Source organism: Phoenix dactylifera, chromosome 2, assembly GCF_009389715.1.
Source record: "Phoenix dactylifera cultivar Barhee BC4 chromosome 2, palm_55x_up_171113_PBpolish2nd_filt_p, whole genome shotgun sequence".
NCBI lineage: Eukaryota > Viridiplantae > Streptophyta > Magnoliopsida > Arecales > Arecaceae > Phoenix > Phoenix dactylifera.
Window position 1 is genome coordinate 9,756,171 of NC_052393.1, and position 14,197 is coordinate 9,770,367.

The following is a 14,197-nucleotide window of genomic DNA, read 5'->3' on the forward strand; positions in this document are numbered from 1 at the left end:
CTCTATCGAACCACACATGTCTATAGGAAAGTGAATAGCACTGCTGACTGGGTGGCCTCCTTCACGGCTCACCATTCTGAAGGCTTCACCTGGAAAGACGTGTCGGTGCATTATCCTTTGTATTACCTTCTCTTTTCTGATTTTGTTGGCTGCACTCATACCCGTCGCGTTTGAGCCGTCGTTGTACCAAAAAAAGAGAAGATACAAGTTCTCTACTATTAGGTCCACTTTCTTTAGCTGTTGGAATATTCTTCTAGTTAGAAGAGGATGAAAATATCCATCTTTTTATACTAGTGAAGTCTAGCCCAAATCAAGGTAGATTCCTCTTCTAATCAGAAAAGGATACAAATTACTGGAAAATGATAAAATATTTCAAAAATCCTCCAATTTGGCTCGAAGTAGATTGTGATATCTATATCAATTACCTTTAATCGCATCATCAAATTCTTCCCGAATTAGAATTTATGACTTTCCAAAGTTTCAATACCTGATTGAGTCCTAGATGATACGACATATTTTGCTCCAACCACTTGTTTGGACCTATTCAAAGTGGCAAGATTGGTCGATGATAGGTCGACGTTTATTCTACAGAGGTCCACATTTTATTTAGGTCTTTCTTCTTCTAGTCAAAGAGGATGAAAACATCTCTCATTTTATTCTAGTAAAGTCCAGCAAATTAAAGAGGATACAAATTACTAAAAATAGTAAAAATATTTTAAAATTCTCAAATTTTGCCAAAAGCTAGGTCTTGATTCCTATATCAATTACACATTCAGTCGCATCACCAAATTCTTTCTAGATTATAAGTTATCGCTTCTCAAAATTTCGGTGCTCAATTGAGTCTTGGATGTCGTGAATCTTTCTCCTAAAGCTTATCCAGACCAACCTGAAGTGGCTAGATTGGTTCATGGTGAGTCAGACAATGCCCCCGAATCAAGCTCAAGCTTGGATTTTGGCATACTTGATTGAATTTGCTTAATTAGCAAAATGGTCAAGCTTAAACTTCATTAAAAGCTCAAGTTGAAACGAATGAAAACTAAAAGCTACGGGCCTACAAAAAATAAGCAAAAGCTCAAGCTTGGCTCAATGATTAGCTTGTTCAGTTAACAACAAGCCAACTTGAACATTTGTTCTGAAGCTTGGCATCCATTTCACATGATTACCTGAGCCTTGGGAGCATAGGTACTCATCTAGGCTCATTTTTCCCTCTATGAGCAAATAATCAAAAAGACTCATCCCACCTACTTCAGATCAATTCTCTAAATCCTTATGTGATTAATGTTCATAAAAGTATATTTCCACTATCACTACCATCTAAGTACTCAAAAAAGTTTCAACCATCTAATCAAAGGAATTGCGACCCTCTAAATGAACCATGTACCCTCTATCTACTTCTAACAAAGATCAAATATTATTTCATAATATGCTTAACACATTGCGTCATCATGCTTGAAAAAAGCCAAGCCATCAATAAACAATAGAAGGTGGGGTAAAACAAGTGGAGGCTTTGAATGAACATTTAGCACTTCATGCCATTTCAGCAGTAAAGACTAGCACACAAATGGATCGGATTTCGTAAAATGATGTATGCAACAATAAATCAATCCTCCCCTCTTACACAAAAATCATCTTACAATGTTGAACAATTAGCATTTTGGTCTTGTTGACTTATAATTTACCCCAAAATCCAAATATAAAGCATAACCCTTAACATAGAAAATAACAAATTAACCAAGCAGTCTATAAGGTAGCCAGGAATCCTTCCTTACTTTTCTTCATGTCTGATAATCTTATAGTAATATATAACTGAAGCAGCGAAGCACATCATGGCTGGAACGACTTTAAGTAGCACTTATAAGTATTAATGGCTATAAAATTATAACATTGCAAACAAACAATTACACACTATTAGGTTACTAGAATTACAAGAGATCTAATGGTGCAATAAGTAGAAGGTCAACACAAATAGAATGATCAATGGAATTTGTGGGAGTAAAAGTGCAACTCAAGGTGGTAATACACCACAAGCAAGCTCCCTGTTAGTAATATTAGAAGTAGGTAATTTTCTCAGATCCTTGCTCACTAACTTTCATCTATTTGCTCCCTTTGATATGCATACACATAAAAATGTGATTTCACAAACATATCAAGTAGTTCCCTTCCATAACAATTACTGCACCATTGCATGATAACAGAAAAAAGCATCAGACACCAACTTGATACGACATCTAGGAAAAAGAACACATTTGAAAGGGAGTGCAAGGCGTGCAAACACATTAGGACCCGTAATCTTAAACTTTTTTTGACAAGTTCAAAGCCTATCTGATTAATAATTCTCAGATAAGTAGAACTACAAGAGATCTAATGGTGCAATAAGTAGAAGGTCAACACAAATAGAATGATCAATGGAATTTGTGGGAGTAAAAGTGCAACTCAAGGTGGTAATATACCAAAAGCAAGCTCCCTGTTAGTAATATTAGAAGTAGGTAATTTTCTCAGATCCTTGCTCACTAACTTTCAGCTATTTGCTCCCTTTGATATGCATACACATAAAAATGTGATTTCACAAACATGTCAAGTAGTTCCCTTCCGTAACAATTACTGCACCATTGCATGATAACAGAAAAAAGCATCAGACACCAACTTGATACGACATCTAGGAAAAAGAACACATTTGAAAGGGAGTGCAAGGCGTGCAAACACATTAGGACCCGTAATCTTAAACTTTTTTTGACAAGTTCAAAGCCTATCTGATTAATAATTCTCAGATAAAAAGCTTCCAGAAATAGCACTGGTAAGAAAAACTTGACAATACTCGTATTGCTACTACATAAATCAGAACTTACATTTAACTTCTCACGGAAAGTTGCATAGGTATTCTGTTTCTTTAGAATTTTGCGCTCCTTTTTATCATACATTGCTCTAAGATCATCAATAGATTCATTGTACCTGCAAGGCAAACACACTCAATGAAATAATCTTTTCCAAATCGTCATAGATTAATGATACTGCAAAAAGAATATCATGCAACTGAACTAGACCTCTGGCTCTCATGCTGAAGCCTCTGCCTCAATCTGTTTAATCGGGCACTTAGTTGCTCTGGAGTATACCCAGCACAGCCTCCTAAAGCTTCCATTTCACACTCAAGACATATGATAGAAGCCTTCCTAAAGTTTTCCTGGAGATTTGAAGTACTTTCGAATAAGTTGAAACATGTGGCAATCATAAATTGTGGAAGCAACAATTATTTTAGTACCAAATATAAAATTAAAATTATGATACATGATATAGAAATAAAAATATCAAAATTAACAAAGAAGTAGATTATTTATGGCGTACCAAGATCCTTCTATAAATTGTTTTTTATAACCTGTCAACCGGTTTCGGCAGCACTAGGACAACTTTAAGCATGAAAGTCTAAATTTCACTTTAGGTGCAGCCTGTGTTCTACGATTGTCACTCGATAAGCATTCAACTTTTGCAATGGTTCTTACTTTTGTTTAATTATCATCTGCTGGAAGGTGGATTTTTATGTGGTTGTCCTACATTAGTACAATAATCACACCTCGCAGTTAACCATGTCCTATCATAGAATATTGTCATAAAATAAGAGTGTGAATGATGGTATATATTTGGGGATCAAACTAGTGATTCAAAACAAAACATGAGCACATTTGAGTTGGAGTGCTGAAAAAATTTAAACTCCTTGAGTACTCAAATTTTACCAGCAATAGAAATTCACAATATCCATGTCTTGTTCTTCCAAAATTGAATTTCTTAGCAGATCTACTTAGACTTGAGTTTCAGAGATGTTGTACAAGCGAGATTCTTGAATCTTTCTATATAACAGATGGATAAAATTTTTTAGGATATCAAGGACAAGCTATCAAGATAAAAAAAGAGGGCATCCTAATGCACGAGGCTCTCGCCAATACAAGATCTGAGGAGGGTAAGATGTATGTGGCCTTACCCTAACGTGCAGAGAGGCTGTTTTTGTATTTTGAATCCATGATGCATAGGTCATAGTGGAGCAATGGAATAAATAATTATGTAGTTACATTTTAAAAGGACATGTTATCTAGTTTTTTTAGGATTTTAAAGATGATATAAAAGGTGGCAGCTAGCAATTGCAGCATAAAGGGACCAAATCCAGCTACGGGCTCTCATGAAATGGAAAAGAAAGATGTTGTATAGACTGGGCTTTTCATACATAGATTTTTCCCTTTTTTCAGCCTAATTAAATTTCTTGATAAAGGTAAGTTTATGCTAAACTTTTAGTCTATTTCATTTAGTTAAAGACCTATATGTTTAAGGACCACAATTTAAGTGATGTGGTGCCCTTTCTCACATAAAAATACACATCTACACATCGTTGTCGTATCTTGAAGAGACATCTTGCATAATGCTTTAAAACTATGAAAAGTTAAATTTGCTAGAGTTAATCTTACATGAATATTTGGCAATTTTCCATTTGTTCAGTATACTTTTGGATGGTTATGATCTTCATATTGAGTAGTAGCTATTGAATTAATAATAAGGCCTCTTGTACAGCCAATTACAACAAAATATATGCATTATGGAAATCATTTTAAATTATCAAATAGCTAGTACAATCAACAAGTGTTATCACTTATTAGGTATAATACTAGCTTAATCGGTCCTTTTGACTTCATATCCTTGCTTAAGAGCAACTATCATGCTCTTTTCCTGTCGAAGAAGAGGCGCAGCAAAACTTTTGGAATCGAACAGATCATCAACAGAAATGTCCTTTTTGTTCCAAACTAGATTGATAAGCTAAACCAATTTAACCTATTTATTGTGAAGTGAGGTCATATGCTCCATTCATCATCCTCTCCCCCCCTTAAGTCACCCTCCTTCCTGTGACCTACCTGACCTCCTTTTCCCAACTTCTTGCCACCCTTAATGAGCCTACAACTTGTACCAACCCTCAACCTTCCTAGCCCCAAGTCCCATGCTACCCTCAACTCAACCCTCGCCATCCAAACTACCTTCCATCCTTTATCACCAGTCCAACCCTTACTTTGCAGACTGGGGAGTGGGCATAGGTGCATGTTTGGGGAAGCAAATATTTTAGAAACACTTTTAGAAAGGAAGCGCTCAAGAAGCAGGTGCGGATTCAAGATTCCAGGAAGATCTCAAAGAAGGTGCCTTTACCCTAGATAGATTTCGACTACAAAGGCTCAAGCTTCTTTTGCGCAACCCTTAAACCAATCTCTTGTAACTCTCTACCAAAATATTCGAAATATCAAGGATTGGTACCTTATCGGCCAAGGGTGGCTATGGTGCATGCCGCACCGAGGATCGTACCAACAAAGGGTATCAATGGGTACACAAAGGTATGCCCTGAACACTCGGCTTTTTCTGACATCTAAACTACGGTTTTGGCTTTTTATTATATATTTTTATCTAAATGCTATCCTTTTGCAAGAACTAAGATAGGAGTATTGAGTTAGGAATTTTTGTGTATATTGAAGTAATTAACATGCATAAATAATTACATAACATCACATTACTTGCAATCTAATATACATTTAAAGGACATACAAGTTTAAATTAGCAATTAACAAGATTTAACAATAGCAATACTTGCAATCCAAAATCATTCAAATGATCATTACTATCATTAATGACCACATACTCGGCATTAGCTTACTTATGCATATTTTTAATCAATTTTTATATTTTCAAATTTTTTATAGCATGCACTAAAATGAAAGTTTTTTGCATGCACTTTCTTAGAGCATTCACTTTATTTCTTATCATGCATCAATCTATTTTCTCATTTTGTGTGATTTAACAACATTATTTAAAGATAACTAATATGAAATTTATGATAATTTTGGGCCTTGGCTTTGAGCGTGCCAAAATCACATTGATTGTGGATCAATTGTTGGTAGCATATGCTTATTATTCGTGCAAAAATGATTGTAGATTGGTCAATCCAGTATGAAAAGCCCATGTAGAAGTTTGTACCTCCTCTCTTGTTTCCGCCTTCAAATGGTGAAGAATAAGAGAGAATCAACCTTTTACCCACTTCCGAAGAGGTATTCAGGCATACTACTTGGTTTAAGAGCATTTCGATATTGGTTCAAAGAGAACTGACTTTAATCAGTCCCCAAACCAATCAATCCATGCTCAATTCAAGCTATCCAGAGCTTGGACAGTTTTTTCCAAGTAAAGCTTCCTTGTATTGAGAAGGCCTTGTATGGTACATATTGAGAGGTACTGCCCAACCACTAGATATTTCAAACCATACTCTCCGCACTCCCCCACCCCAAGATTGACAGACATTGTCAAAATGGCTAAAAAAGAACAAGTCCTCGAGTAAAGAAATTTAAGGGAAAAGTTCGTCTAAAGCACGATATGTAGATACCTAGAAGTACATAGTTCCTCTAGTTTGGCAGTCAAGCAAGAGGTCTCCAAGGAAGCATATACCTTATTTGGACAAAAGATCTAGCTAGTCTTTTAAAGCATTGTTTGTGGTACCTCTACAAAACCTTTTGGTGTTTTAATCATCCAATCTTAAAAAAGGGTACTAAAAGATTTTCACCACTTGTCCTTAATTTTGTTTAATGATCGCAAATTGTGGGTGCATTTTTTCTTATTCATCCCATATCCAGAAGACCACATTTTTAAGGTTAACTAAGATTCAAAGTTGAAGGGCAATAAAGTTAAATAAGAATAAATAACCATAGCATCTGGCATAAATCATGCACTGGGGCATGTCCAAAAAGTTGTGCATTGTTGCATCCTATAAAAGCCTAATGTAATTAATGCTAGCTCAATCAAATCATTTCTCGCAATTTCCATGGATGATCATTAACCTTTGCCTGCTCTATCTAAAATTTGACTCCATTTAGGTTATTTCTTGAGAAGACATGTAATTCTTTCAACACAATGATCATATCATCCTTATTGATTTTTTCAACCTCATCAGCTTATCCTCAAATGCAACTATATTACTGAGAAAAGAAACGAACAGTTTAATTGCTAAAGAAGCTTAATTTATTTCGAGGATTTAACTGATGCTAGTACAAGGCAGACAGACATGGCACATGGCATTCTGTACCATTGTCCTAGAACAAAAATAGAACAAAAAATTCTAAATTAAAATTAAAAAGAAAGGAGTTAATACAAGCCAATGTCAAGAGCTAGAATTAGTCTGGCATAGGGTAGCACTTGAGACCATGGACTATCATATTACCCCGAACCGCTTAGTACAAGGTGACCATACCAGGTCGGAACTAGTATGAAATTCATATTCGGGTCGATGCAAGCCCCGTAGCCCCGTACCTAGGCCTGTTAACGAGCCGAGCTGCTCGGGCTCGGCTTGGGCTCGGCCCGTTAAAAGCTCGGCTCGGGCTCGGCTCGTTAGTCAAACGAGCTCGAGCCCGAGCCTAAAATGAGGCTCGTTTAAATTCGAGCTCGAGCCCGAGCTCGAGCCCGAGCAGCTCACGAGCCCAAACGAGCTCGAGCCACAACAGTGAGACCAAGAAAATGGGCCTCATTTTAATGATGTAAGAGCCTCATTTGTGGTATTTAATGTAGATTTTTGTTATGGGGCTCGAGCCCGAGCTCGAAACGAGCTTTACGAGCCCAAGCCCGAGCTTTTCTTTTACCAAACAAGCCCGAGCTCGAGCTCAATACAGAGCTCGGTACCGAGCCCGAGCCCGAGCCCGAGCCCGAGTTCTGTGAAACGAGCCGAGCCCGAGCCTCCACAAGCTCGGGCTCGGCTCGGCTCGTTGACAGGCCTACCCGTACCAAGGCGTACCCAGGTGCGTACCAAACAGTACTAAGACATCCCAAGATAAGAAGCGAGAAGAATAATTTTTGAGTTGTTTCAGTACAAGGTGTGTATAGTTATGTATCTACCTGCATCGTACTGAACCGGTAATGTACTAGTACGGTACTTGATACTGAGATTGCGGATCTTGCTTGAGACCATGTTTTATTCATAAGTACGATACATTAGGATGAACAATCGCAAGCCTAAAACTTCACATACATCTCTAAGAAGGCCATATTCCATGGCTAAGCAGCAGTTCAACATGAAAATGTTAAGACTAAAGCAGCACTCCAAGCAACACTAAAGTGGCGGCAAAATAGTTCAAAAAAATCAGTGTGAAAACCCAAACAAACAGAGAGGCAAGCCTACCACCTTAATAATACTCTGTTAAATTGTTTGACATGAAAGAAATCAAAAAATAAATAAATAGAGAGCACAATACATATGAATAATTAATATATATATATATATTAAAAATGCACAAACATCATTCAACATCCGATAGAAAAATGTCATGAATTTTGCAATCATTTTAGAAATTAACAAACTGATCCCACCTAGGGACTTCATATTATTTTGCTCATCAAGATATCCAACCAATAAAACATTAGACCACCCCCCCCCCCCCCCCCCGGAAAAAAAAAAGAACTTGGTAGAGTTAAAGCCATCTATTTTTTCTCAAATATCAATTAATTAATTGATAACAATCATTGGAACATAAGGCTAAGAAAGGATGACATCAAGTGTCAATGACCTGACGGTTGTGTTGGAGCTCTTCATACTCTGCCTCTGCTGTTTTAATATCGGGTAGTACCTTGTTTTGCATGACACCTTCATAATGGATTCTCTTCTGAGATAAGCAAGATCATCTAATTAGCATCTTAATGAATTTAAAAGAGAAAATAATTCATGCAAAAAAAAAAAAACATACAGCCTCTGCTGCGCGCAGTTCATCTTCAGCCAACAATAATTCACGCTCGGCAACCTCAATGGCATCAATTTCTCCTTTTGCTGACTCTAAACGATACATCATAATATAAATCAAGTAAACAAAACATAAATGCAATGCAACTAGAGATCAGCATCTTTTCTTTAAGATGAAAGTTTAATGGTCATGCTCTTAAATCCATAACTCAGTACATGAAATGGTAATAAAAGCCCATGGCCATGAATTGAGAACTGTAAGCACGCATGCACAAACAGGAAGGAATAAAGATAAAAGAAAATACCCACATTAGTTCTGCTAAATTAGTTATTATGAGGTAGCAAAGAGCTCCCACTAGCACTAGAAGTCTAGAAGAAAGCAATAAGGTCATACATACATTGACATGAGCGTGCATGCAGCGAATGAGTGGGGGAGTGAAATGGACTAGTAGAACAAAGAAGAAATATACTGATGGAGGTGTCAGAGTAGCATACAAGGTGGATATAGTAACAACTATTGTTTACCAAAAAGAAAGGAGAACTATTAAATATAAGTTGTCTATGCACAAGCAAGAAGCAAACCCACCAAGGAGTGTGCAATGTTGTCACAGGAAATTCCAACAAGATGATTGCGCAACGCCACTGCCTAAGAAACTATTATATTCATGGAACCTAGGAAGGCAGCAGTTTGGGCTTTAGGGAACTAAGGATAAACTAGCACTGGGTCAAGTGCTTTCCTGTTATTTTCATACATATATATCTCTTACTCTCTCTCTCTCTCTCTCTATCTAGAGAGGAAATTCCAGAGTGACCATAGATTTGGGCATTCAATCATCGCAGGTGCATGTTAGGCACAAATCAGCGAAAAATTTGGCATAAGAGGAAAAGTGGATGGGATGACGGAGAAACATGCACAGCATGAATTAGGATTCCATCAAGAGCCAAACTGAAGGAAATAGTAGACAATGCTTGCAAAAAGAAAAAGAAGTCCTATGTCCGACTAGATTCTATAGGTGGTCCTCAACTAATCTTGATACAGATGCAATGAACCAAGACCTCACCCAAAAAAGCCAGCTAGAAAGTATTATTTATATTTCTTAAAGTACCCAAAATCTACCTAGCGCATAAGTAATGAGGGACCATCCACATGCCCTTATGGGCCCTCAAACAATCCCCCATTTTAAGTCTTAATGCCCTTGCGAGACTAAAAGTCCAAACTCCAAACCCAATGAAATCCAATCACAAACACCATGTTTGGCCCTTGGGCTACCACAAAAGGGCTATGTTGCACTATCCCTAGTCCACATGGGCTGGATGCACTCATACCATTTGTAACGACCAAAAACCTCACCCAAAAAGGCTAGCTAGAAGGTAATAGATCTATCCAGCGCATAACAAATGTGGGACAACACACACCCACACGACTCCTCACAATGGAGCATTCCAATTCATAATAAATCTGAAAAGCATTTGGTTCCCAACTAATCTTCCTTCCTAAAAAATCATACTCTAACTAATTAAAAAAAAATACTGATGAGATAAACAATTCATAGCCCATATTTTTAGAAGTTTCAACATATCCCAAATAATTAATTTTAGTCATTTGCCAATTACTATATGGTATGTTGTACCATACCATACCAGACGGTACCAGACGTACCGTAACGATGGTACCGAGCGTACCGACACTCGTTACGCCAGGCGTACCGCGTACCATACCGTACCGACACTATGATAGTGTGGCACCGGTACGGGTCCGGTACCGGTACGGCGAACCTTGCTACATACATAACTTGTAGATCTTCTAAGTTGCCTTATAGTTATTACTTGATAAGCTTTTTGCAATAGGCATCCCAGATACTTTGACATTGCATAAATCACCGCTCAGACATCTATTTCACAAATTACATAAACCTCCACCCTTTTCTTAAGAACTAAGATGGGACTTGAAGCCAAGTCCTTGCTACCTCCCCATCTACCAAAAGTAAATAAGCAAACAAGATTCAAAGATTCGAAGTCTTTTGACTGCCATCCATCAAATGACATAATTTTGATAGTTTTCAACAATAAGAAGAAACTAATTTTCTGTAAGGTGACCGATTAGACAATCTAAATTTTTACCACCTTGGCGATCCCTAAATACAGCAAGGCTACCAGGTTGGTCATCTTAGTAAATAAAAATTCACTACAACCCCATATCTATTTGTCTATATCAAAAAATTATTAAAGAAACAAAAACAGTCATATCAATTCTAAGAGGGAGGTTGGCTAGTGCACGAGGCACCCCTGCATGAGGAGAGATTGTTTCCATGTTTCAAACCCATGACGCCCAGGTCATAATGGAGCAATCTTACTGTTGCACCAAGGCCCACCCTCACAATCATATAAAAGCTAAAAGAAATAAATATGAGAAGCTATGTAAAACTCCAATATATTTCCTTTTATGTCACATAATTCTAAATACCAGCAAGTACATAATAACCAAGAAATAGAATGCTACCTTGCATCAAAAGTATTTATTTGGAATGTGATTACAAATTTAAATCATAAAATAAAAGATTATGATAGCTACTCCAGCATTTATATTAGCAAAATATTATGTAAGAATGTATAGACATGTGTACACAACATGTGCACGTGCATGCATATAGGTGTGTCTACATATGTCTGTGCATGTATGTACTTATATGAATACACAACATAAAAAATGAGGGAAATGTAGAAGCATACCACATAAGTCCTCGATGGAATTTTTTAAGTTATTGGCTTTCTCTTGTGCCATGGTCATCCTTATACGGAGTTTCTCCAGTAACATTTCCTTTCCTTGTAAATCATCTTGCACTTGCTAAAAAGAAAGAAAGGAAAAAACAACAAGATATACCTTGTAAAAGAGAATGCCAAACATATGATCCCTAAACAAGGTGCTTGATCGCTAAAAGGTAACTTGAAACAAACCGAGATTTCTTGATAAAGCTCTTCAACATTCACGGGGTCATCATTTTGCTGAGAGGCATAAGAGTTCTTCATATCCCGCAAAGCTAGTTGCTTCGACATCAAAAGCTTTTCTTCATTTATTCGTCGCCTCTAAGAGATTTTTTAAAAAAAGATATCAGGCAGTAAATAAAGATATCAGATGGCAATAGAAATCTTTAGATGGCAACAGAAATCATTACCTTCGTATTCTGTACATTGAGTTCAAGATCCCGAAGTGCTTCCTCAGAATCTCTTTTCCTACCTCTGCTTTCTTGAACAAGTTCTTTAACCTTAGAGGCTTCATTCTGAATATTGTAAATTTCATCATCAATAGAACTGCGTAGTCGGCCACTCCTGGCCCTTTTGTTTGGAGGAAGGGTGGTCTGAACTGAACCTCTATAAAACCTGATATACCATGAAATAACAACCACCAACACAAAGATGGCACTAAATTATAAGTCCAGGACTGAAATTTGATGGTGTTATTCCCAATGAAACAATGAACACATGCTTGTTAGAAATCTTATTGAAGTCATGATGAGGTTTGCTACCTTTATTTTTTTATCAATGTAAAATCCTCAAATAAGAGAATAAAATTGCATTTAAAACTTTCATCATATTAACCTATTACAGCTAGATGCAATGTATGGAAGAAAAACCTGCATGCTAAACATATCTAAGCGACGTTACTCTATCAACTTTAACTTTAGATCTTTTCGATCATCTGAGGTTTTGAATAATCTGAGAAACTTTAGCTAGCTAACTCTGTTTCCTTATTTACTAGGATGTTGATCAGATATCTCTTATCAAGGTGTCCTCAAGCCATTGTTGTTATGATCAGTTGCCCAGGCACCTTGGCTATAGAAAGGACTTCGAATACCAAGGCAAGCCTCCTGAACTACATATATAGATTAAAGAAATCACATTTACATATTTGTCTATGGATGAGCATATAACTGTATGTAATTACACACACACACACACACACATATATATATGTATGTATGTATGTATGAAATATGAAAGTGACATATATACACCATAGTACATGTAAATGCATGATTACTATCCACACAGGCATACATGCACAGTCCCTTCATACTATATGTGTTTGTGGGTTGTAAAAGTACTTGATTCTAACTTCTTTTATAAATGAAACATCGATGTTAACAAGGGAGTGAGTTACATCAGACCAGATAGCAGGAAAAAAATCATATTGGAATAATTAATGTATCTAAGTTTAAGTTGAATCAAGTGGTTGCAAAATGTCATTCAGTCAAACTCAAGACCCAAGCTCTAGCCCCAGAAAGAATGACAACTAAGGGAGCTTGGCAATCTCTTGCACCCTAGCTTAGACAACAATAACATTTATCATACTTCAAATATTTTATTTTTACAATTTAGTATAAATTTTATGAGGGCAGGGCTTGTCGATAGTAAAATTGCTCTATTATGACCTAGGTGTCCCAAGTTCAAAATATGAAAACAGCCTCTCTGCACACAGGGGTAAGGCGGCGTACATCTAACCCTCCCTAGACCCTACCCCCCCAATGGCAGGAGCCCCATGCACTAGGACAATCTTTTTTAGTATAAATTTTATAAACTACAATATATCTTTAGTATTATTTTAAATTAATTATCTATATGCGCTTATGCTTTAAAGAGCATAAAAATGATATTTTTTATAGAAATAAATGTAAAAATCAGATTCTGTAAATGAAGTAGTTGAATTAAAAAACAACTAACTTTGCACTAAGCCTCTTGCCTAGGCGCTTGGGCAAGCAACCACCTTGCAATAGTCTAGATCCATTGTTTAGCATCGCCTAGGTTATTTGATGATCATGCCTCAATATATATTCCCCAAAATCAGATGATTTTCATTCTCATTTCTTTGTCTCTTTTGCCAACACTGACTCATATTCTTCAGGTTCATTTTAAGTTGGAGTTTCTTGACCGAAAAGGTGAGAAAACAAAGGATCAAAAGAAGTTAACTACAACAAATATGGCCTCTGTTTTCATCTTTATATACAGGACTTTGACATAGGACAGGACAGCTTTCTAACTTGGGGCTTCAACCTCAGTGAACAGATGGCGGGGATGATTCATGTATTAACCATGGTTTCTAAAAGGTTTCCGAAATAGTAAGTAGTTTTGCAGGTTGTTGGAATTTTTTTCTAAAATGTTACCGAACTAGAAACAGGACCGGTTCATTAAGATCTAAAATTATGCTCCCAAAAGTGCTAAAGAATATTTGTCATGAAAATTAGATAAATATGGGGCAAATGAAGCCCAAATATGACACTAATCAGTTTATCGTCTGTCAAGCACATATGAATATACTGTTCAACTCTTGGATGTTTCTCCTCTCATTCAACTGGCAGTTTCTCGCATGGTCAGGAACCAAGATCACAAAGATTGCAGTGGACAACAAACAAGAAAACGTGATCTGGATACTAGTTTCCCATTATCCATGAAAAACTGTTTGTTATTTGA

At 36.7% G+C, this 14,197-nt stretch overlaps 1 protein-coding gene across 5 annotated transcripts in view; it reads right to left on the reverse strand.

Moving 5' to 3' along the window:
- LOC103716559 (structural maintenance of chromosomes protein 6B) overlaps positions 1 to 14,197 on the reverse strand; it is a 56,150-nt gene that overhangs the window by 4,287 nt on the left and 37,666 nt on the right. For all 5 annotated transcript variants that reach the window (XM_039120629.1, XM_039120645.1, XM_039120638.1 and 2 more), the window contains 7 exons: positions 11,905 to 12,109; positions 11,687 to 11,815; positions 11,462 to 11,576; positions 8,739 to 8,824; positions 8,562 to 8,657; positions 3,042 to 3,178; positions 2,847 to 2,949 (listed from right to left, as the gene is read on the reverse strand). In XM_039120629.1, coding sequence (XP_038976557.1) covers positions 2,847 to 2,949; positions 3,042 to 3,178; positions 8,562 to 8,657; positions 8,739 to 8,824; positions 11,462 to 11,576; positions 11,687 to 11,815; positions 11,905 to 12,109 — 871 coding nt within the window. The remainder of the gene's footprint in view (positions 1 to 2,846; positions 2,950 to 3,041; positions 3,179 to 8,561; positions 8,658 to 8,738; positions 8,825 to 11,461; positions 11,577 to 11,686; positions 11,816 to 11,904; positions 12,110 to 14,197) is intronic.